This window comes from Scyliorhinus canicula, chromosome 2 (assembly GCF_902713615.1).
Source record: "Scyliorhinus canicula chromosome 2, sScyCan1.1, whole genome shotgun sequence".
Taxonomy (NCBI): Eukaryota; Metazoa; Chordata; class Chondrichthyes; order Carcharhiniformes; family Scyliorhinidae; genus Scyliorhinus; species Scyliorhinus canicula.
The window spans coordinates 239856265-239880072 of NC_052147.1; the positions used below are offsets into that span (position 1 = coordinate 239856265).

The 23808-nt window shown below is 45.5% G+C and overlaps 1 protein-coding gene across 10 annotated transcripts in view; it reads left to right on the forward strand.

Moving 5' to 3' along the window:
• LOC119962054 (solute carrier family 35 member F5-like) overlaps positions 1-23808 on the forward strand; it is a 200273-nt gene that overhangs the window by 71464 nt on the left and 105001 nt on the right. For all 10 annotated transcript variants that reach the window (XM_038789851.1, XM_038789846.1, XM_038789856.1 and 7 more), the window contains 2 exons: positions 2267-2457; positions 7212-7293. In XM_038789851.1, the coding sequence (XP_038645779.1) occupies positions 2267-2457; positions 7212-7293 (273 nt within the window). The remainder of the gene's footprint in view (positions 1-2266; positions 2458-7211; positions 7294-23808) is intronic.

Consider the following 23808-nt stretch of genomic DNA (forward strand, 5'->3'; position numbering starts at 1 on the left):
TGGCTGAACATCTTCCCATCAGAATGCTGTGGTCAAAATCTGAAGAGTAGTATTCCTGATCATATGGGTAGTTTATTCAATACATGGCCGTCTTTTTCCGATGTTTTACTTGCCGTTTTTTTGAATGGAAACGTCATGTGGCAGAACGACGCTAGTAAAGACAGCTGGAAAGCTGTTCGATTCGCGAACAGCTTTCACAACAGAATCTACTCTGCAGAATCCACAGACAATGATACCATTTGGAAGTTTTAGTTTGGGCGTTAATTTCCAAAAAAGTGACTCGCATGATACATGAGATGTAGCATAGAATCATGTTTTGGGGCCGAAAATTTAGGGGTCGCATGATACGCGAGATCGCATGATACGCGAGTATATACGGTAATGAATCAGTACCCTTCACTGCTTTATCCTTAACCTGAACAAAATAATTCACTTAACATCAACAAACTGATCATGACAGAAAACCTGGGGCAGGATTTAACAGCCTCGTCGCACCCAATTTGAATCTTGTGAAAGGCTTCTCACGGGATTTGGGATGCTCGTAACATCTTGAGATTCAACCGAGCTGATACATTCGGCTCATTTTAATATGCTTGTGCTAGATTCTCCCAGTGCCGAGGACCTAACGCCCGCTCCAGGGAGACCTTACCAGGATGCTGTTTAGTACTGGTGAGCAGAGGTGACACTGCCAGGGTGCCTGAGTGGTAGTGGCAACCTGGCCCGTGCACTGCCACTGTGCCAGGTTGGCACTGCTGAGGATTGGGGCTTGAGGGGACACATGATCATGAAGGGGGGAGGGGGGTGTGAGTGGGATATGAAGATGAGGGGGTGAAGACGGATATGAAGGGTCCTCATAAAGGTTTGGGGTCCTGAAAGGGTGAGGGATCTGACTAACCCCATAACGGGCTGTCCTCACTTGGAGGATGGGATGGTAATGCCTATGTGTGCGGGAGGTGAGATATTCCGAGGGTGGGAGTGTGTGGGGAATCCTGAAGCTCACTTGGAGATTGGAGCATCTTTGATCCCTGAGGAACCGGTTTCACGAGTTCAGCTCCCCATTGCTGAAAACATTTCAAGTGTGGGCTAGACCGGGCAGAAACTCCCCAAGTCCCCAAAAAATGACTTGTGTGGGTGAATACCCATGTGGATCTCGCCCAAAGCCGGCTGGAAATACCCCGCCAAATTCGCCCAAAATGACACTTAGGAATTGTTTGTTGAATTCTGCCCCTGATTTCACATTACAACAAAATCGAAATTAAGGCTAATAATGACCATGAAATCACAGTCGATTGACCTAAAAACCCATCTGGTTCACTAATATCATTTAGGGAAGCAAATCTGTCATCCAGACCATGGTCTGGCCGACAGGTGACTCCAGATCCACAGCAATGTGGTTGACTATTAACTGCCCCCTCCAGGGCAATTCGGGATGGGCAATAAATGCTGGCCCAGCCTGCGAAGCCCATGACCCATGAATGAATAACAAAAAACCTCTCAGTCAGTTCCCAAAGTAATCATTAAAACTTTGGCGTAAATTTTACAGTCTCACCTGCAGTAGAAATCATCGCACTACCCACCTGACTGCCCTACCCCCGATCAGACCTGACGAGTCCCTGACCTGACTAACCATCCTAACCCAACTACCCACTCTTCCAACATACCCACCTACACACCACATTCCCTTCCGCACCTCTCGCCTTCCTCTCCCACTTAACCCACCCACCCTATTGTTACAGTCATTTAATCGCCTACCAATCACACACTAGACCGTTAAACTTATCATACAGGAGATAGTGGGATAAAAAGGGAGTGTGCCCTGTCTTTCTCCCCCCGACTCTACTGCCATCTGATGGAGTTCTCCAAGGGCTGCTGCGCTCCGTGTTACTAACCAAGTCGGCTGGGAAGACCTGACAAAAATGCACGGAGCTGCATCGAGACAAAAGAAAGTTTGAGCAATCTGAAGATGATTGCCTCCTCAGAAGATCCAAGCCTATATTTTCATGTAGCAAGCTGTTTTTCAGGGACATATTAAGCACACTAAACAAGTGATAGTTGTATTTGATACTGTTTCATTCAATTAATTTGTCATGGTATATAGCCGATTGTGTCTGCAGTATTCGCTCAGGTGGAGGACAAATGGGAGAGGAGTATGAGCCAAAATAACATTTAAACTAAGTATCTGTGCTTTTTTAAAACAAAAAGAGTGCCAAAATGTCATATCCATTTGTCTGAAGATTTTGTTTAAAATTACCTTTTTTATTCATAGCTTTAAAAAAACCACGTGTTAGGTTCAGTAACATTATGGAAGTGCGGCAACTTCCTGCCCACCATGCATTTGAAGCAAAACTGTCTCGGATGTCCTATCCAGCAGCAAAGGACCATGAAGCAGTGCTGAAGTCTGTTGGCAAGTTAACAGTATCACAAGTAGCAAAAATCAGCTTTTTTTTCTGCTTTGTGGTTAGTGCCTTTTATTAAGTTACTATTTCTTATAACTATTCCATGCAATTTAAAATGACTTTGCTGTATTTAAAAATTAAAGGATGGTAAATCATAATTTATCCAAAGATGGTGGGAAGTTTATAAACTATATATGTACTTTTCTTTAGACATCTTTAGAAAAGTGTGGATATATTCTTCAGCATTATATTTTTTTTTAAAATAATTTTTATTGAAAAATGTTGAATTTATACAACAACAACGGACCATAATAAAATACCAAAAATAACAATAATATTAACAATCATAAACATTCGCCCCACCTCCATGAACAACACAGCATATTAACAACAACGCAAATTAACACAATATTAAGTTACATAATAGAAACTACAATAACCCCCCCCCCCCCCGCCGGGGTTGCTGCTGCTATTGACCAAGATACCTATCTTTGAGCCAGGAAGTCCAGAAAAGGCTGCCATCGTTTATAGAACCCTTGTACTGATCCTCTCAGGGAAAATTTGACCCTTTCCAATTTTATAAATCCCGCCATGTCACTGATCCAGGTCTCCACACTTGGGGGCCTCGCATCCTTCCACTGCAGCAAGATCCTTCGTCGGGCTACTAGGGACGCAAAGGCCAGGCCACCGGCCTCTTTCGCCTCCTGCACTCCCGGTTCTACCGCAACTCCAAAAATCGCGAGTCCCCACCCTGGTTTGACCCTGGATCCAACCACCCTCGACACCGTCCCCGCCACCACCTTCCAGAATTCTTCCAGTGCTGGGCATGCCCAGAACATATGGGCGTGGTTCTCTGGACTCCCCGAACATCTGGTGCACCTGTCCTCACCCCCAAAGAACCTACTCGTCCTAGTCCCGGACATGTGGGCCCGGTGCAGCACCTTAAATTGGATGAGACTAAGCCTCGCACATGAGGAGGAAGAGTTGACTCTCTCCAAGGCATCCGCCCAAGTCCCGTCCTCTATCTGCTCCCTGAGTTCCTCCTCCCATTTAGCCTTCAGCTCCTCCACTGACGACTCCTCCACCTCTTGCATTAACTTATAGATGTCAGACACCTTCCCCTCTCCGACCCACACCTCAGAAAGCACTCTGTCCATCGTCCCCCGCGAGGGCAGCAACGGGAATCCCTCTACCTGGCGCCTAGCAAACGCCTTTACCTGCAAGTATCTGAACATGTTCCCTTGGGGAAGCCCAAATTTATCTTCCAGTTCCCCCAGGCCCGCAAACCTCCCGCGAATAAACAGGTCCCTCAATTTACTGATGCCCACCCTTTGCCACCCCCTAAATCCCCCATCCCTGTTCCCTGGGATGAACCGATGATTGCCACCCAATGGAGCCTCCATCGAGCCCCCTGTTTCCCCCCTATGCCGTCTCCACTGTCCCCAGATTCTTAGGGTCGCCGCCACCACCAGGCTCGTGGTAAACCTCTTAGGGGAGAGCGGCAACGGCGCCGTTGCCATGGCACCCAGGCTCGTACCTCTGCATGATGCCATCTCCATTCTTTTCCACGCCGCCCCTCCCCCTCCATCACCCATTTACGCACCATTGACACATTGGCCGCCCAATAGTACCCCAAAAGGTTGGGCAGCGCCAGCCCGCCTCTATCCCTCCCTCGCTCCAGGAACACCCTCTTCACTCTCGAAGCCCCATGTGCCCACACAAAGCTCAAAATACTGCTAGTCACTCTCTTAAAGAAGGCCCTGGGGATAAAAATGGGCAGGCACTGAAAGAGGAACAAGAACCTCGGAAGCACCATCATTTTGACGGACTGTACCCTCCCCGCTAATGACAATGGCAGCATGTCCCACCTCTTGAACTCCTCCTCCATCTGATCTACAAGTCTGGTGAAATTATGTATGTGGAGTCCCCCAGTCCCTGGCCACCTGCACCCCCAGGTCCCTAAAGCTCTCCCCTGCCCGCCTAAGTGGGAGCCTACCAAATCCTTCCTCCTGGTCTCCAGGGTGCACCACAAACACCTCACTCTTGCCTAAATTTAGTTTATAGCCTGAAAAGGTCCCAAACTCAGCTAGCAGCTCCATCACCCCCGGCATCCCTCCCACCGGGTCCGCCACATACAGTAACAGGTCATCGGCATACAACGACACCCTATGTTCCTCCCCACCTCGCACCAAACCTCTCCACCTCTCTGAATCCCTCAACGCCATCGCCAGCGGCTCGCTTGCCAGTGCAAACAACAAGGGGGACAGGGAGCAACCCTGCCTGGTCCCTCGGTAAAGCCGGAAGTACTCTGACCTCCTCCCATTTGTGGCCACACACGCTATCGGGGCCTCATATAGCAGCCTTACCCATCTAATAAACCCTTCACCAAATCCAAACCTCCCCAACACCTCCTATAAGTATCCCCACTCCACTCTATCAAAGGCCTTCTCCGCTTCCAGCGCCACCACTATCTTTGTCTCCCCCTCAATCGCCAGCATCATGATGACATTAAACAATCTCCGCACATTCGTGGGTTCAGCTGCCTTCCCTTCACAAAACCTGTCTGGTCCTCGTGTACAACCCCTGGCACACAGTCCTCTATCCTGGTGGCCAGGATTTTTGCCAGCACCTTGGCATCTACGTTGAGGAGAGATATGGGCCTGTATGAACCACACTGCTGGGGGTCCTTGTCCCTCTTTAAAATTAACGAGATCAGCCATAGCCCGTCGACTGCCCGCCCCAGGCCAGCACCCCCTGCCCGATCCAGTCCCCACAGCGACAACACCTCACCTGTTTCGCCCCCCAGCTCCTTCCTGACCCTACCAGCAGCAACCCGGTATTCCCCTTTGCCCCTTCCCTTCCCCCCCCCCCCCCCAGGCTAGGAACCCTCCTAGCCGCCAACCGTCCTCCATTGTACTTCCGTGGGTCAGCTAACTTCTGCTGACCCTGGAAACTCCCGCCAATAACCCGACCCCTCCCAAAGTGGGATCATCCCCCAATCTATCCCTCCTCCAGGCACCTCTCCAGCGCGGGGAAGGACCAGTTAAGGCCCCACCTCCCTGCGTCATCGTCTCCACCCCCCAGCCCCGCAGCGCGGGAAACCAGAGGAAAGCCCGCGCTTTCGCACTGCCCCACCACACCCTTCTGACGCAGCTCCCAAAAACCAGCCCCACTCCATACCCCCAACCCGACATAGAATACAACAAACCCCCCCCCCAACCCTCCCCGCAAGATACAAAACTCAAACAATGCCCCACAGCAAAAAAAACATAACAGAACAACACCCCCATAAATAACCATATCAAAATTGCAAAAGTACAAAAAAAAGAACACAGCAACAGCAGAATCCAGCAATAAAGTATTACAACCGACCCCGCAACCCCCAACCCCTAGTTCAAGTCCAGTTTCTCCGTCCGCATGAAGGCCCACGCCGCCTCCGGGGAATCGAAATAATAATGCCGGTCCGAATAAGTTACCCACAGGCGCGCAGGCTGCAACATTCCGAACTTTATCTTTTTCTTGTAAAGCACCTCTTTCGTCCGATTAAACCCGGACCGCCGCTTAGCCATCTCCGCACTCCAATCCTGGTAGATCCGTACTACCCCATTCTCCCAATTGCTGCTCTTCACCTTCTTGGCCCAGCGCAGCACACACTCCCGATCACTGAACCGGTGGAACCTCACCAGCACTGCACACGGGGGTTCATTCTCCTTAGGCCTCCTGGCCAGTACTCTGTGTGTTCCCTCCAGCTCCAAGGGCAAATGGAAAGACCCGGCCCCCACTAGCGAGTTCAGCATTGTAGCCACGTAGGTTGTCAGGTCCGACCCCTCCAGCCCCTCCGCAAGGCCCAAGATCTGCAGATTTTTCCGCCTCATGCGGTGATCAAGCTCCTCGAAGCGTTCCTGCCACTTCTTGTGGAGTGCCTCGTGTCCCTCCACCTTACTCATGAGGATCCCGGCCTCCTCCTCTCGTTCAGTGGCCTGCGTCTGCAACTCCTTGATGGCAGCACCCTGGGTCGTCTGAATCTCCGAGAGCCTTTTGTTCGTTTCCTGCAGAGAGCTCAGTACCTCAGCCTTGAAATCTGCAAAACAGTGCAGGAGAGCAGCTTGTTGCTCCAGGGCCCACTGCTTCCACTCCTCCGGAGCTCCGCCGGCCGCCATCTTGGATTCCTTCCCCCGTTTTTTTCTGGGGAGCTGCTGACGTTTTTTCCCCCTTTCCACTCCGGGTTCGAGTCATGGACTGCGGGGAAAGCGATCAGCACACCTTCTCCCACCGGGAGACGTTGAAAAATTTCCGTTTTGGGCTCTAAAAAGAGCCGAAAAGTTCGTTTAAAACGGGAGCTCCCAAATGTGCGGCTTCCTACGTCATCGCCGCGACCGGAAGTCCCCTTCATCATTGTATTAAACAACACATTTGAAATAATTGCATTGAAAGTTAAAAATATTGTGACTGGTGTGTGCTCAAAGAAATGTTTAATATGTGCTCATAAACCTGTATCATCAGTGCAGATTAAGTTCATTGTTTGGGAAAAGTTTGAAAGTAAATGCAATTCAGATGCGAACAGTATATTCCGAATTTTCAAATTACCGCAGAGGTGAACGAGCCCACAATTTCCCACGATTGGCCTATGTACGGGTTCCCAACCTAACAATGAAAATTGGGTCCCATATCTTTGCAAATAACTGCCTCTATTAACAAGTCCATAATGTTAGACCAGGGACATTGATAAGGTGAAAAACAAGTTGAATATTAATGCAGCAAAAATAAATTTGTAAGTAACATATGTTGTCTTCATTTCTGCAATTATTTTTTCAGTGGTTTCTGGCAAACTTCTCTTATCAGGAGGCACTTTCCGATACTCAGGTGGCTATTGTTAACATTTTGTCTTCAACGTCTGGTAAGTTGTATGTTGATATTCTTACTCTTGTCCGTTCTGTTGTACAGAATAATAATTGTGTTTCTCACACCAATTCATACAATGGAAGTACTTTTTGCAGAATTCATTACCTTTTTGTTGTTTTTACTGAGTCTTTTACTGTGCCTTTATGCGCGGAGCATTCACAATGAAGCGGATGAACAAATTGCGGAAATAGATGTAAACGGACATGATATAATCAAGATTACGGAGACATGGCTACAGGGTGACAAGGGATGGGAACTGAGCATCCAGAGGTATTCAGTATTTAGGAAGGACAGACAAAAAGGAAAAGGCAGAGGAGTTGCATTGCTGGTTAAAGAGGAAGCTAATGCAATAGTGAGGAAGGATATTACTCCAACAATGTGGATTCTGTATGGTAAGTAAGTAAAGGCACCATCGTCCCAGATGACCATAGGCTGTATTTCCCTTTGAGGGAGAGAGCTGACTGTTGGTGATTTAACCTGAGGATCACCACACCTCAGGCGAGGGGCAAGGTTGAGAAGCCGGCCTTCATCATGAATAACCTCCTGAATTGAACCCGAGTTGTTGGCCTTGGTCTGCATCACAAACCAGTCGTCTAGCCAACTGAACGGGGCCCCCAGGGACGGTCAAGCTGAGAAACACCAAGGCAAAAAAACATTAGTTGGCATTGTATATACCAGGCTGGCACGCTTCCTCTTCTCATTTAGGATGACTCCTCATTCAGTTACAGGGGTGGCCCCAGACGAAATGTTGACCCGTCGCCAATTCTGCACTCGGTTGGGTTTGTTGCTACCCAGCATATGGACAAAGTTGTGCCATACACAGGATCTTCAAGAACATTGCCTGAAAAGGCGTTGTCTTCCACAATGTTTTGCATCTGCCCAGACGGTCAGTGCTCGTTGGTTTCCTGGGGTCATCATTCGCCAAATCGGCCCAGTTTCATGCCAGATCAATGTTCAAGGTCAGTTAATGAAGCATCACCTTGACCATCTTCCTGCTCGGCAGTCTTCCAATCCATAGGTCCCTCTGGGGAAATCTACCCCTCTCCGGCTTGCCTCTCAGATGGCTCCTCAAGAACACTCCACCCGGTCCTGCTGGTTGCTCTGGTTCCTCAGTCTGCATAAACGACTAAATCATTTTCTTCCCATGGTACTGAAACGTCTGATGTCTGGTCACCTGATTCCGATAGAGAGACACAAACCTCTGGGGTCTCTGACTCGAACGTTGTCGTTCGTCCGCCTTCAAAGGGTCCTCTATCTCGGCGGTCCAGCTGCAAGCGTTTCTGGCTCGTTATATTCCGGCAGTTCTGGTCCCACCACCAGCCAATGTACTAAGACCAACGCGTCTGCATCATCCACTGCCCAATGGGGCTCCGCCAGTTTCTTTGAGTCTTGCTTTTCGTCAGTGTTTTTAACTTTTCATTGTCCACATCTTGTTCTCCGTCCTCATCGATCCATTTGGGGTCTTCGGACATTGTTGGGGGGAGGGGTGTAATAAATTGCTGGGGCTGGCTTGATTGTTTTCCCCATGTGGCTCGAGTATGAGCTCTTCCGACAATTGCCGGACTATTACCATGTGTATATTAGGTTGGGCCAGATAGGAACCGACCGACACAGGGGCCCCTTTGTATATAGTATGTATTTTAAATAAACGTCGTCTTATTGTTACTCATCTGACTCATTTCGCCTTCATTAAAGTGCCGTCAGCAAATTTAGCAACTATGCCTTCAGTCCCTTTTATACAAGTCATTTTAGAAATTGTAGAAAGTTGAGGCCCCAGCACAGATCCCTTTGGCACATCACTCATCAGTGACTTCGCAGGAGGGTGCCAGTGTTCAGGTAGGTGGTTTGAAGTGTGTCTACTTCAATGCCAGGAGTATACGAAATAAGGTAGGGGAACTAGCAGCATGGGTTGGTACCTGGGACTTCGATGTTGTGGCCATTTCAGAGACATGGATAGAGCAGGGACAGGAATGGTTGTTGCAGGTTCCGGGGTTTAGGTGCTTTAGTAAGCTCAGAGAAGGGGGCAAAAGAGGGGGAGGTGTGGCGTTGCTAGTAAAGGACAGTATTACGGTGGCGGAAAGGATGCTAGATGGGGACTCTTCTTCCGAGGTAGTATGGGCTGAGGTTAGAAACAGGAAAGGAGAGGTCACCCTGTTGGGAGTTTTCTATAGGCCACCTAATAGTTCTAGGGATGTAGAGGAAAGGATGGCGAAGATGATTCTGGAAAAGAGCGAAAGTAACAGGGTAGTTGTTATGGGAGACTTTAACTTTCCAAATATTGACTGGAAAAGATATAGTTCGAGTACATTGGATGGGTCGTTCTTTGTACAATGTGTGCAGGAGGGTTTCCTGACACAATATGTTGACAGGCCAATAAGAGGCAAGGCCACATTGGATTTGGTTTTGGGTAATGAACCAGGCCAGGTGTTAGATCTGGAGGTAGGTGAGCACTTTGGAGACAGTGACCACAATTCGGTGACCTTTACGTTAGTGATGGAAAGGGATAAGTATACCCCGCAGGGCAAGAGTTATAGCTGGGGGAAGGGCAATTATGATGCCATTAGACATGACTTAGGATGTGTAGGTTGGAGAAGTAGGCTGCAAGGGTTGGGCACACTGGATATGTGGAGCTTGTTCAAGGAACAGCTATTGCGTGTTCTTGATCAGTACGTACCAGTCAGGCAGGGAGGAAGGGGGTCGAACGAGGGAACCGTGGTTTACCAAAGAAGTGGAATCTCTTTTTAAGAGGCAGAAGGAGGCCTATGTGAAGATGAGGCGTGAAGTTTCAGTTGGGGAGCTTGATAGTTACAAGGAAGCGAGGAAGGATCTAAAGAGAGAGCTAAGACGAGCAAGGAGGGGACATGAGAAGTCTTTGGCAGGTAGGATCAAGGAAAACCCAAAAGCTTTCTATAGGTATGTCAGGAATAAAAGAATGACTAGGGTAAGAGTAGGGCCAGTCAAGGACAGTGGTGGGAAGTTGTGTGTGGAGGCTGAGGAGATAAGCGAGATACTAAATGAATACTTTTCGTCAGTATTCACTCAGGAAAAAGATAATATTGTGGAGGAGAATGCTGAGACCCAGGCTATTCGAATAGATGACATTGAGGTACGTAGGGAAGAAGTGTTGGCAATTCTGGACAAGGTGAAAATAGATAAGTCCCTGGGGCCTGATGGGATTTATCCTAGGATTCTCTGGGAAGCCAGGGAAGAGATTGCTGAGCCTTTGGCTTTGATTTTCATGTCATCATTGGCTACAGGAATAGTGCCAGAGGACTGGAGGATAGCAAATGTGGTCCCTTTGTTCAAGAAGGGGAGTAGCGATAACCCCGGTAACTATAGGCCGGTGAGCCTCATGTCTGTTGTGGGTAAAGTCTTGGAGAGGATTATAAGAGATACGATTTATAATCATCTAGATAGGAATAATATGATTAGGGATAGTCAGCATGGTTTTGTGAAGGGTAGGTCATGCCTCACAAACCTTATCGAGTTCTTTGAGAAGGTGACTGAACAGGTAGACGAGGGTAGAGCAGTTGATGTGGTGTATATGGATTTCAGTAAAGCGTTTGATAAGGTTCCCCACGGTCGGCTATTGCAGAAAATACTGAGGCTGGGGATTGAGGGTGATTTAGAGATGTGGATCAGAAATTGGCTAGTTGAAAGAAGACAGAGGGTGGTGGTTGATGGCAAATGTTCAGAATGGAGTTCAGTTACGAGTGGCGTACCACAAGGATCTGTTCTGGGGCCGTCGCTGTTTGTCATTTTTATAAATGACCTAGAGGAGGGCGCAGAAGGTTGGGTGAGTAAATTTGCAGACGACACTAAAGTCGGTGGAGTTGTAGACCGTGCGGAAGGATGTTGCAGGTTACAGAGGGACATAGATAAGCTGCAGAGCTGGGCTGAGAGGTGGCAAATGGAGTTTAATGTGGAGAAGTGTGAGGTGATTCACTTTGGAAAGAATAACAGGAATGCGGAATATTTGGCTAATGGTAAAATTCTTGGCAGTGTGGATGAGCAGAGGGATCTCGGTGTCCATGTACATAGATCCCTGAAAGTTGCCACCCAGGTTGATAGGGTTGTGAAGAAGGCCTATGGTGTGTTGGCCTTTATTGGTAGAGGGATTGAGTTCCGGAGCCATGAGGTCGTGTTGCAGCTGTACAAAACTCTGGTGCTGCAACATTTGGAGTATTGCGTACAGTTCTGGTCGCCTCATTATAGGAAGGACGTGGAAGCTTTGGAACGGGTGCAGAGGAGATTTACCAGGATGTTGCCTGGTATGGAGGGAAAATCTTATGAGGAAAGGCTGATGGACTTGAGGTTGTTTTCGTTAGAGAGAAGAAGGTTAAGAGGTGACTTAATAGAGGCATACAAAATGATCAGAGGGTTAGATAGGGTGGACAGCGAGAGCCTTCTCCCGCGGATGTGGGTGGCTAGCACGAGGGGACATAGCCTTAAATTGAGGGGTAATAGATATAGGACAGAGGTCAGAGGTAGGGTTTTTACGCAGGAGGCCGTGGAATGCCCTACCTGCAACAGTAGTGAACTCGCCAACATTGAGGGCATTTAAAAGTTTATTGGATAAGCATATGGATGATAATGGCATAGTGTTGGTTAGATGGCCTTTAGTTTTTGACTTCCCATGTCGGTGCAACATCGTGGGCTAAAGGGCCTGTACTGCGCTGTATCGTTCTATGTTCTATCACGTTCTGCCAACCAGAAAAAGATCCATTTATACCAACTCTGTTCATGTTAACTAGCTGATCTTTAGTCTATGCTAATATATTACTCCGTACACCTTGAGCTTTTATTTTCTGCATGAACGTGTGATGTGGCACCATATCAAATGCCATCTGGAGATCCAAGTGCAGTGCATCCACTGATTCCTCTTTATTCAAAGCACATGTGATTCCTTCGAAGAACTCCCCAACAAATTTTTTAAACATGATTTCCTTTCTTAAAACCATGTTGACTCTGCCTGATTGCTATTAATTTTTCCAAGTGCCCTGTTACATTGCGCAGAGAATGGAAAAATCCACCCAGAGTGCTGGCTGAGGCGAGAAAACCAGATAACCCAATACTCTGCAGAGAAAATCTTGAGGCTTGGCCCACGCTGGTGGAGCAGAGCCAGAAAAGCCATCAGACAGAACTCCTAAGATCTAGACACTGTTTTTAAAGGGTGCTCTGGTATCTGATATTTAAAACATGGAAACACCCCCCATTGCATGCAGAAGCCCTTCCCCCACCAAGGACATGGAAGGAACCTCCTCACACATATATGGTGTTGCCAATCGGCACCGGAGTAATGTTGCCAATAATGATGATGCACTTTCGAGTCGCGGGTATCAAATTATACCACCATAAGGCTTTACCAGATATCGATCAAAGGACCAAACAACCAGTTCAAGTTCAAAGGTAGTTTATTTACACACAAGGATTACTTCGACATGCATCGCAAAACACTACAAGTTAAACTACACCTAACAACTACAATAACCTATACTTAACTTCAGGGCAACCGGCTCTGTGCAAGTGGATAAGGCCTTTATCTTGATCACGTGGCTGATTTGAAGAAGTGGTCTGTCTCTGCTGGGCTCATCCGTCAGGTAGCGATCATTGGTCTGGAACTTGGCTGCCTGGTCGTTATGCTGCAGTTGGGCTGGCACAGGCCGGATTCAAAGGAGGCTGGCACAGGCCGGGTCCAAATGAGACCGAACACATGGCTGCATTGTCTTTTAACTGGCTTGAGTTTTCCCTGCCCCCTTTGTGGGCAGTTTCTGGATCACTGTCCATCAATTCCTCAAGGCTCCACCCTCTGGTCACATCCAATCAGGGGCTGCCACATCACTTTTGGGGTGGGCATCAGTGGCCAATTCTGGGAGGGCTCCGAGCAGAAGCTCGGTGCCACCTAGTCTGGAAGATGATGCGATGGACCTGATGGTCCCATTGTTATGTTAATTGCCTTGAATGGCCCATTTGCAGGTGTGAATTCCTGCATACTTCTGGGCTGCCGTTTGTAAAGATACAAGCTGCAGCTTGTCTGTGTCCCAAACCTAGCCATAATTCCCATCATTCTTTGCAGGTGGGCATGTTGGATGGCTACATTGGGAAACCCTCCCCCAACCGATATGGGGAAACACCCCTTCCCACCCCCAGTGGAGCTGCCCGGACTGTCCCTAGCACTGATCCCGAACCAGGGGTTAGTGTCAGGGGGCATGTCCCTGACCGCCCCCCCCCTCCTTCTCCCCCTTAATTATAATATTTATTGAAATGAGGTTCCCAGTCTTCCTGGATGGGAACCTTGTTACATCACCGGCGAAGGACAGGGAGAATCGGAGACCAGGTCTCGCCAGTGAGATTTTAGTTTTTGAAGTCTGGTGCAATTTTGCGTCTATGTCGCCATTTGCACTCATGGCAAATGCGTGTGCAAAATCGCAGCATATTTATTTAATAATGGCTTCTAACATTTTCCCTATGACAGATGTTAGCCTCATTGGCCTGTAGTTTCTTGCTTTTTGTCTCTCTCCCTTTTTGAATAAAGGAGTTATATTTGCTATCATCTAATCTGGAACTTCTCCGAATCTAGACAATTTTGGAAAATCAAAACCAATGCATCAACTATATCATTGGCCACTTATTTCAATACCTTAGGTTGAAGTACAATCAGACCAGGGGCCCTGTCAGGCTGAAGTACAATCATACCAGGGGACTTGTCAGGATAAAGTAGGGTAAAGTACAATCGAACCAGAGGATTTGTCATCCGCCGACCCAACAGTGTGTTCCATACCACTTCCCTGATGATTATCATTTTCCGGGTTCCTGCCTCCCTTCCATTTTCTGATTTTACAACTGTTTCTGGGATGTTACTTGTGTCCTCTATAGTGAAGAGAGATGTAAAATACCTACAGTAAAGAGAGATGCAAAATACCTATTTAATTTGTTCGCCATAGCCCTACCTTGCATTATCAATTCCCCAGCTGCACTTTCTTTAGGATCAACATTCACTTTGTTAACTCTTCTTATTTAAATATCTATAGAAACTCTTACTATCTCTCACTGTTACGAGCTAACTTTCCCTCGTACTCCAGTTGTTCCCTCCTCATCAATCTTTTTGGCATTCTATTGATGTTCTTTATATTCCTTCCAATCTTTTGACCTGCCACTCATCTTTGAGCAAATATATGCTTTATCTTTTAGTTTAATACTGTCTTTAACTTTTTAGTTGACCATCAGTGATGGGTCCTCCCTTTGGAATTTTTCTTTCTTATTGGAATGTGTCCATTCTTTGGATTCCAAAATATCCCTTTAAATGTCTGCCACCAAATTGGTCTACCTCTTAAGCACACTTACCAGTTCACTTTAGCTAGCTCCACTTTCATGCTCTCATAATTGCCCTTATTTTAAGTTTAAAATACTCACCTTGGCTGCATTCTTCACTTCTCAAACTGAATGTAAAATTCAATCATGTTAAGATCGCTGCTAACTAGGGATGCCTTCATTATGAGGTTATCAATTAATCCTATCTCATTGCACGATACCATGTCTAGTGTAGGCTGCCCCCTGGTTGGCTTCAGAACGTACTATTCTATGTAAGTATCCTGAAAGCATTCTATGAACTGCTCATCCACTCTACCTTTGTCCACCTGATTTTTCCAGTCTCTGTATATGAATATCCCCCACGATTATCACTGTACATTTCTGATAATGTCCCATCATCTCTTCTTTTATACTGTCTCCTACCATGTAGTGATATGGGCCAGGGTTTAGAGAACCCCAAAGTGTATCATGGAGTTCACCTGACCAAAACTTTGAATAGATTGTGGTATGGGGAGCACACGGGCCTTCTTTATAGGTGTGATGCAACAGAAATCTACAGTACTTTTAAATTAAAACAATGTTTATTTATGAAACCAATTAACGCTTTATAAACCCACAGTAAACATCTTAACAACTATCAACACCAATAAATCCCCAAAGAATACAGTACTCTGTAAGTAACTCTTAATCTTTCCTTGCAACATCCATAAGCCAAAAAGAACCCATTTTACAGAAAAAACATCAGGTTTAACTTCACTACTGAGAACAGTTACCACTTTGAAATCACCAAATGAACATTCTTTAGCTTGCAGAGATTCATACACATCTTGCTGTGACTGCAGATTCTCCAAGTCTAAAACAAAACTAAACACACCCTGTAGCCTGCGAGCCCAAAGTGAAAGTAAAAGCAGACAGACAGCCCAGCACCATCCACACTCTGAAATCACTGATAAACACCAATTTTTTAAAGGTACATCCACTACAGCTATTTTATAAACCTCCATTTCTTAAAGGTACTCTCACATCACGGTAGTTACAATTAGGGCATCTGTACACCACTCCTACAAGTGACTTCTTGCCTTGATCATTTATCATCTCAGCCCAAACTGCTTCGCGATCCTGGTTTCCTGAAATTGGGTCATCCCTCTCTAATGCGCTAATACCACCGTTAACTAACAGAGCCACCTTCCATCTTTTCTTAATTTCCTGACTTCCTAAATGTCACTGTCCCTTCAATATTCCCATCCCCCAATCTATTTCATCCTGTAGTCATGTCTCTGTAATGGCTATCAGATCATACAATCTATCTCAACTATAATGTTCTTGGTAAGTACACAGTCCGTGTAAACTAACAGGCCAACTGTGGTCAGACACACCACACTCTGAAAGCAAATGGCAGGCGCTACCCAACACAACTTTGGTGGATTTTTCATCACATCTCACCAGATGCGCATAACACTGAGCCAACTGCCTCACTGGAATCTGACTTCCACCCAAGTGCTTCCAAACTCCACTCTTAGAAAACACACCTTGGAATCTTCTCCCAAACAACGCTTTGTCTCTGATGCCTTCATCAAAGATCCATTTCCAGGATTGCAATCTGTCTTTTCAGTATTCCCCTAGATTACAACGTGAATTCCAATTTCTACACTATCTCTTAGGTACCCAGTCATGCCAGAAGACCATGATTCTTCATGGATTATATTTAGATGTCAGCAAATGTTTGATTTACCTCTATACCTGGCTCCTTACCTTAAATCTGGTTCTTGCAGCTGTCTCTTTAGCTCAGAGCACTTTATCTGCTTTTGCTTTAACTTCACCCAACAGGACCTTGTTCAACCACTTGTTCTTTGTTCCTTTAACTTAGCTGTCACCCTGAGACATACTTTTTGTCCAAACGCCCTGGTTTCTGGACTTTCTTTTGTTCCTTGCAGCTCCTTTGTCCTCCAGCATCTTCTACGTCCATCTTAAAACTAAATTCAAAAGTTCTTTTAACCTGGGGGGGCCTGGTTAATTCATGTCATAAATCCTTTGGTGCAGAGGGATCTGGGTGTCGTTGTGCATGAATCGTTGAAAACTAGTATGAAAATACAGCAGGTAATAAAGAAGGAACTTGAATTTTGGCCTTGTAGATAAAGGAATAGCGTATAAAAGTAGGCATGTGTTGCTGCAACTGGACAAGGCATTGGTGAGACCGCACTTTGGAGTACTCTGTCGACATTTGGTCCCCTTATTTCAGGAGAGGTGTGCAGATGTGCAGGTTAGGTGAATTGGTCATGCTAAATTGCCCTTGTGGCCAAAAAGGATAGGCAGGGTTACTGGGCTATGGGGTTAGGGTGGAGGTGTGGGCTTAAGTAGGGTTCTCTTTCCAAGGGCTGGTGCAGACTCGATGGGCCGAATGGCCTCCTTCCTCACCTTAAATTCTATGAAGAGAGATTGAGCAGTTTAGGCCTATACTCTTGAGTTTAGAAGAATGAGAGGAGATCTAATTAAGGTACATAAGATATATAAAGGTTCTGAGAAAGTAGATGTTGAACGGATGCTTCCTCTTGTGGGAAAATCTAGAAAAAGAGATCATTGTTTTATGATAAAGGGCAGTAGACTTAAAACAGATGAGACGTAATTACATCTCTCAGTTGTGAATCACTAGCCCAGATTGTAGTGGACGCCAGGATTGAGCAAGTTTAAGTAGGAGATGGACAGATATTTATTAGTAATAGGTTGAAGGGTTATGGAGAACGGGCAGGAATTTGGAGTTGAGGCCAAGAGGAGATCAGCCATGATCGTATTTAGACTTAGACTTAGAACAGTACAGCACAGAACAGGCCCTTCGGCCCTCGATGTTGTGCCGAGCAATGATCACCCTACTTAAACCCACGTAACCCGTAACCCAACAATCCCCCCATTAACCTTACACTATGGGCAATTTAGCATGGCCAATCCACCTAACCCGCACATCTTTGGACTGTGGGAGGAAACCGGAGCACCCGGAGGAAACCCACGCACACACAGGGAGGACGTGCAGACTCCACACAGACAGTGACCCAGCCGGGAATCGAACCTGGGATCCTGGAGCTGTGAAGCATTGATGCTAACCACCATGCTACCGTGAGGCCCTTGAATGGCAGAGCGGGCACAAGAGGCTGAATTGCCCACTCTTGCTCCTAGTTCATATTTTTTTAATTACAATGCAGGCAGTTTTAAAGTAACCAACACCCACAGGCATACAGGCCCCTTTGTTTAACATGAAGCAATCTAAAGTTTTTTTTTTTATAAATTTAGATTACCCAATTATTTTTTCCAATGAAGGGGCAATTTAGAGTGGCCAATCTACCTATCCTGCACATCTTTGGGTTGTGGGGGTGAAACCCACGCAGACACGGGGAGAATGTGCAAACTCCACACAGACAGTGACCCAGAGCCGGGATCGAACCTGGGACCTCAGCGCCGTGAGGCGGTTGTGCTAACCACTAGGCCACCGTGCTGCCCCAGCAATCTAAAGTTTTAACCCTTTCCTTTACAGAAACACAAAATTAAACTTAAAGCTATACCTTATTTCTAATATCCATAAATTACATGATGTGGAGATGCCGGCGTTGGACTGGGGTGAGCACAGTAAGAAGTCTTACAACATCAGGTTTAAGTCCAACATGTTAGTTTCAAACACTAGCTTTCAAACACTAGCTCGTGTTTGAAATGAACATGTTGGACTTTAACCTGGTGTTGTAAGACTTCTTACCATAAATTACAAACATAGATTATTTAAAACTACCGCAGTTTCCCGACACCCTGTAAATAAAGCCAAGGATGCTATATACTTTATTAACTGCTCTCTCCACCTGTACAGCCTCCTCCAATGATCCATGTACATAGACACCCAAGTCCCTCTGCTCCGGCACCCGCTTAATAATTGTACCCCTTATTTTACATTGTCCCTCCATGGTCTTATTACCAAAATACATCACCTCACACCTCTCTGCATTAGATTTCATCTGTCACCAATATACCCACTCCACCAACTTCTATCCTCCTTACAATTTACAATTCTTTCAAGTTTTGTATCATCTGCAAACTTTGAAATTGTCCCCTGAGCACCAAGATCTAGATCATTAATATATATATTAAAAAAAAAGGAAGGGTTCCAATACAGATGCTTGTGGAAAACCATTATACTATACTGTCCTCTACTACCAGTATGTTGTTACGTGCTCACCCAACCTGAGTGGCTTCCTGTACCACAGTGCCATTGTCAGTCAGCTCATCCATTCTCTGCCGCCACTCTCATCCAAACAAATTGAAAGAATGTCAAATCTGTTCGTCAGTTGCAGAACTTGACACTCCTGCCCTTTGGGTCCTATTACTGCCTCAGCTGCAGTCACACCCTCCTGTTCTGGACAACTTTCCAAACCAGAACCCGCTATCCTAAGGGATGTGATCGCCTCCTGAAGCAAAACATGAAGGTAACTCTCGCCCTCCCAGATGTGTTGCAATGTCTGCAGCTCTGCTTCCAGCTCAATTACTCTAAGCCAAAGTTCCTCAAGCCGCAGGTATGCTTGCCCTGGATAACACTGAGTTCCCACATGCTGCAGCCGGCATACGTCACTTACCCTGCCATATTTCTGAACTTTAATTATTTTAATTTCATCAATTATTTATTTTCTTTTTGGTATTTATTAATCTTATCACAAATTCCAGTGCTATTTTATACCTTAGGAAAATAAACCGTGACCACTTATCAGATATTCGCCAGATACTCACCAACAACTCAGTTCCTCCCTGTAGTGGAGAAGAAACCAATTCCTACAGGGTGGAAAAAATTTGAAAAAGCAAATTAGTACCTCTCTTCCCTCCGAACTTCCTCAGCTCACCAAACCTCTTCACTCCGTTTGAAGTCTCACTCAGTGCAGGTAGCACAGAGAATGCCTGAATTGATATGTTCGGAACAAAGGGACTAGTTGAGCCTAGGTACAGCAAGATTAACTATTAGTTAACTATTAATTAATTAACTATTCCAGCTGCTGCCAGTGGATAGCTTCTGTCTCCCTGTTTGGGTCCCTGGATGAGGTTTAGATGTTAAATAGTATTTGCAGTTAAATGTTGAACAGGATTACAGCAACATTAGATTTTTAGAAAGATATTTTTAAGTTTCCTTCAGCTGACCAAACTTCCACACTCCATTTGAAGTTCCCACAGGAAATGTTTCCTTGTATCTATCTTATTGAGTCCCTTTATCATTTAAAATAACTTGGTTGGACCACTTCTAAATTCATGGGAGAGCAAGGGACGTTTATATAACCAGTTTTCATAATTTAAGCTTTAAACTTCTGGGCACTATACGCACCGAAGGCCAATGTTATTTTTCTTGAGGTTTGTAGCCCAAAACTGAATGCTTTATTGTCTTGCATAACTTAAATTCCAACTCCTTGAGGAAAAATACCAATATTCCATTTGCCATCTTCATTATTGTTGTATCTGTGCAATCTCTTTTTTTTAACTAAAAGCAGAAAATTCTGGCAGCATCTATCTGTGGAGAGACAGACCGAGTTGGGCGAGGGAACTTTTCCAGTCAGGGGTGTTGATGTGAACGGGTGTGGTAGTGGGGAAGGGGACAGGAAAATTACAAGAAAATGCACTCAGCCGGTTTGACAAAGTGTTCCTGCCTCGGCTGTTTTTTCCAGGAACAGGCTTTTGAAAAAGTCAGGAACCCCTAGCTGAGGTGGGAAACTATTGAAGAGTTAAAGAGAGAGTTAAGATGGATTGTTTTAGTGGAATTCACCTTTTCCCTGTTTCCAACCCAGGAGTAAGGAAAGACAGCACAGTTGAGGGCAGCACAGTAGCACAAGTTTGTGCTGCAAGTTTGGGGCCGGTTTAGCTCACTGGGGCTGGTTTAGCTCACAAGGCTAAATCGCTGGCTTTTAAAGCAGGCCAGCAGCACGGTTCGATTCCCGTACCAGCCTCCCCGGACAGGCGCCGGAATGTGGCGACTAGGGGCTTTTCACAGTAACTTAATTGAAGCCTACTCGTGACAATAAACGATTTTCATTTCAAGTGGTTAGCACTGTGGCTTCACAGCGCCAGGGTCCCAGGTTCGATTCCCTGCTGGGTCATTGTCTGTGCGGAGTCTGCATGTTCTCCCCGTGTCTGCGTGGATTTCCTCTGGGTGCTCCGGTTTCCTCCCACAGTCCAAAGATGTGCAGGTTAGGTGGATTGGCCACGATAAAGTGCCCTTGGTGACCAAAAAGGTTGGTAGGGGTTTGGATTTACGGGGATAGGGTGGAAGTGAGGGCTTAAGTGGGTCTGTGTAGACTCGATGGGCTGAATGGCCTCCTTCTGCACAGTATGTTCTAGTTCTAGTGGGTACTGCTTCAGTGAAATTGACAATTAAGGCTTTGGTCAGTTACACTCTAGCTGTAGATTGAGGACTTCAGGAAGCAAAGTGTCATACACAGCCCTGTTTGCATCAATGGTATCGAGGTGGAGATGGTTGACAGTTTCAAATTCCTACAATCTGTCCTGGTCCACGTCGACGCTGCCACCAAGGAAGCACAACAGTGCCTATAATTCCTCAGGAAACTAAGGAAATTCGTCATGTCCACATTGACTCTTACCAATTTTTACAGATTAACCATAGAAAGCATCCTGTCTGGCTACATCACAGCCTGGTATGGCAACTGCTTGGCCCAAGACCATAAGAAACTACAGAGTCGTGAACACAGTGCATTCCATCACCCTAAACTGCCTCCCATCCATTGACTCTGTCTACATCTCCCACTGCCTTTGGAAAGTGGGCAACATAATCAAAGACCCCTCCCACCCAGGATATTCTCTCTTCCTAATACTAACAGTTTCAAAAACAACTTCTTCCCCGCTGTTACCAAACTCCTGAATGACCCTCTTATGGACTCAACTGATCTCTCTATGCATCTTCTCTACTGTTGTAGCACTTTACTCTCTATGTTTCACCCTATGTCTATGTATATGTATTTACATTGTGTACTAATATATGTCCTATGTTTTTCATGTATGGAATGATTTACCTGGACTGTACGCAGAATAATACTTTTCACTGTACCTCCGTACACGTGGCAATGAATCTAAATCGAATCATCACTCCGGCAGGATCCAATCACCACCTGTAATCGGGCAGAATAAGTTTTTTTGACCAATTCATTGACCACCAGCCAACTAATCGAACCAAGTCCCACCATCTCTCGAGTGCCAAAAACTTGTGTTTTGCTGTCCAAAGCTAGCATAGTGTGTACTAGTTGTAATTTTTAAGTTCCTCATTTCCCCAGCTCAATTTAAAGATGTACGTCCGTTAAGCATCCATGGATCAAAATTCTAACAGCAGAAATAAAGAAGGGGATAAAAAGGAAATCAACAAGAAGGGCCCTTACACTGCATTGTCCCTCGTCCCTTACCATTTATTTAAAAAAAAGTCTGATTTTACTTTCTCAGTTTCAAAAAGGATGTCTTCAAACTTCTTCCATCTGACATCTGTTTGCTAGTCACTTGGCCTGTCTGACCCTTTGTAACCTCCAATTCCCAACTACTAATCCCCTATTCACCTGAAAACCTGCGAATACAAGTCAATTCATTTAATCATAATCTATTAATCTTTATTATTGTCACAAGTAGGCTTTCATTAACACTCCAATGACGTTACTGTGAAAATCATTGATGTTGAGTACAGACCTGGGAAAGCATGACTTTCTATGTTATGTAACTTGGAGAACATTCTTTTTACCTTTTTTGCTTTCTGTCTTCTGCTTCCCAAACAATTACCAATCCATGTCTCAAGACTACCTCCAATTTCATGCATTCGTCCTTCAATAATAATCTCTATTGTGTAAACTTATCAAAACTCCAAAGAGCCAACATCACAGATCCTCCTCTGTCCATCATGCTGATGATCTCTTCAAAACATTCAACCAGCTGAGTGAAACATGATCTATCTTTCTCAAATGTCCGTTGCTGTGCTTTGATCAGCTCAAGCTTTTCCAAATGCTCAATTATTTGCTGCTACTAATTTGTAATTGAAAATTTGTCTCTGTCTCCCTCCCTTAAAATAATGGAGTGGAATTTCTTATTATTCCTTATTCCGATTATTCTTTAATGATTTACATTGTAGACACTATTTTGTCACATTGTATTTAATTTTCTAAATCACTTTAATAGAGTTTGTGGAAAAATGTTGTTTCTGTTCCGTAGAACTGCTTTTGAAATTCTGATCTGAAGGAACTTACAGTTTGAATTCATGCCCAGCTGGTAGTTAAACAGAAACAAATAGAGAAGTACCAAATTAGTCCAACTGGAATGTGGGATGAGTTCCTCATGACTCTTAAATGTACCCTGCAGGGAAATATTGGTACAATTGACAATTTGTAGAAGCACCTGTGAAGAACTGCTGCTCTTACCAGAACCAAGCTGCTCTTTACTGAAACAGTTGGATTATAAAATAAGTTTGAACAGTGCCATCTAGTGTTATGCACTATCTAAACAAAATTGGTAAAAGTTGTAGAGATACAAAATAATCCAAAGATAAATGAACATGAAAAATTCCAAAATTAATCCACAAATGAGTCAAGATTTTGTTTTAATTTTGTTTACGGGATGTGGGCTTCGTTCGCTAGGGCAGCACTTGTTGCCCATCCCTTATTGCCCTTGAGAAAGTATTGGTGAGCTGCTGCCTTGAACTGCTGCAGTCCATGTCGTATAGGTACACATACTGTGCTTTAGGGAGGGAATTCCAGGATTGTTGGCAACACGCAAGCACTAGTGGATAGCACTGTGGCTTCACAGTGCCAGGGTCCCAGGTTCGATTTCCCCACTGGATCACTGTCTGTGAGGAGTCTGCACATTCTCCCCGTGTGTGATATATTCACTCTGACTGTGTCAATCTGATATATTCACTCTGACTCTCTCAATCTGATATATTCACTAACTTTCAAGCGGTTATTGGATAGGCACATGGAGCACACTAGAATGACAGGGAGTGGGATAGCTTGATCTTGGTTTCGGACAAAACTCGGCACAACATTGAGGGCCGAAGGGCCTGTTCTGTGCTGTACTGTTCTATGTTCCAAGTCTGTGTGGGTTTCCTCCGGGAGTTCCGGTTTCCTCCCATAGTCCAAAGACGTGCAGGTTAGGTGGATTGGCCATGCTAAATTGCTCTTAGTGTCCAAAAAGGTTAGGAGGG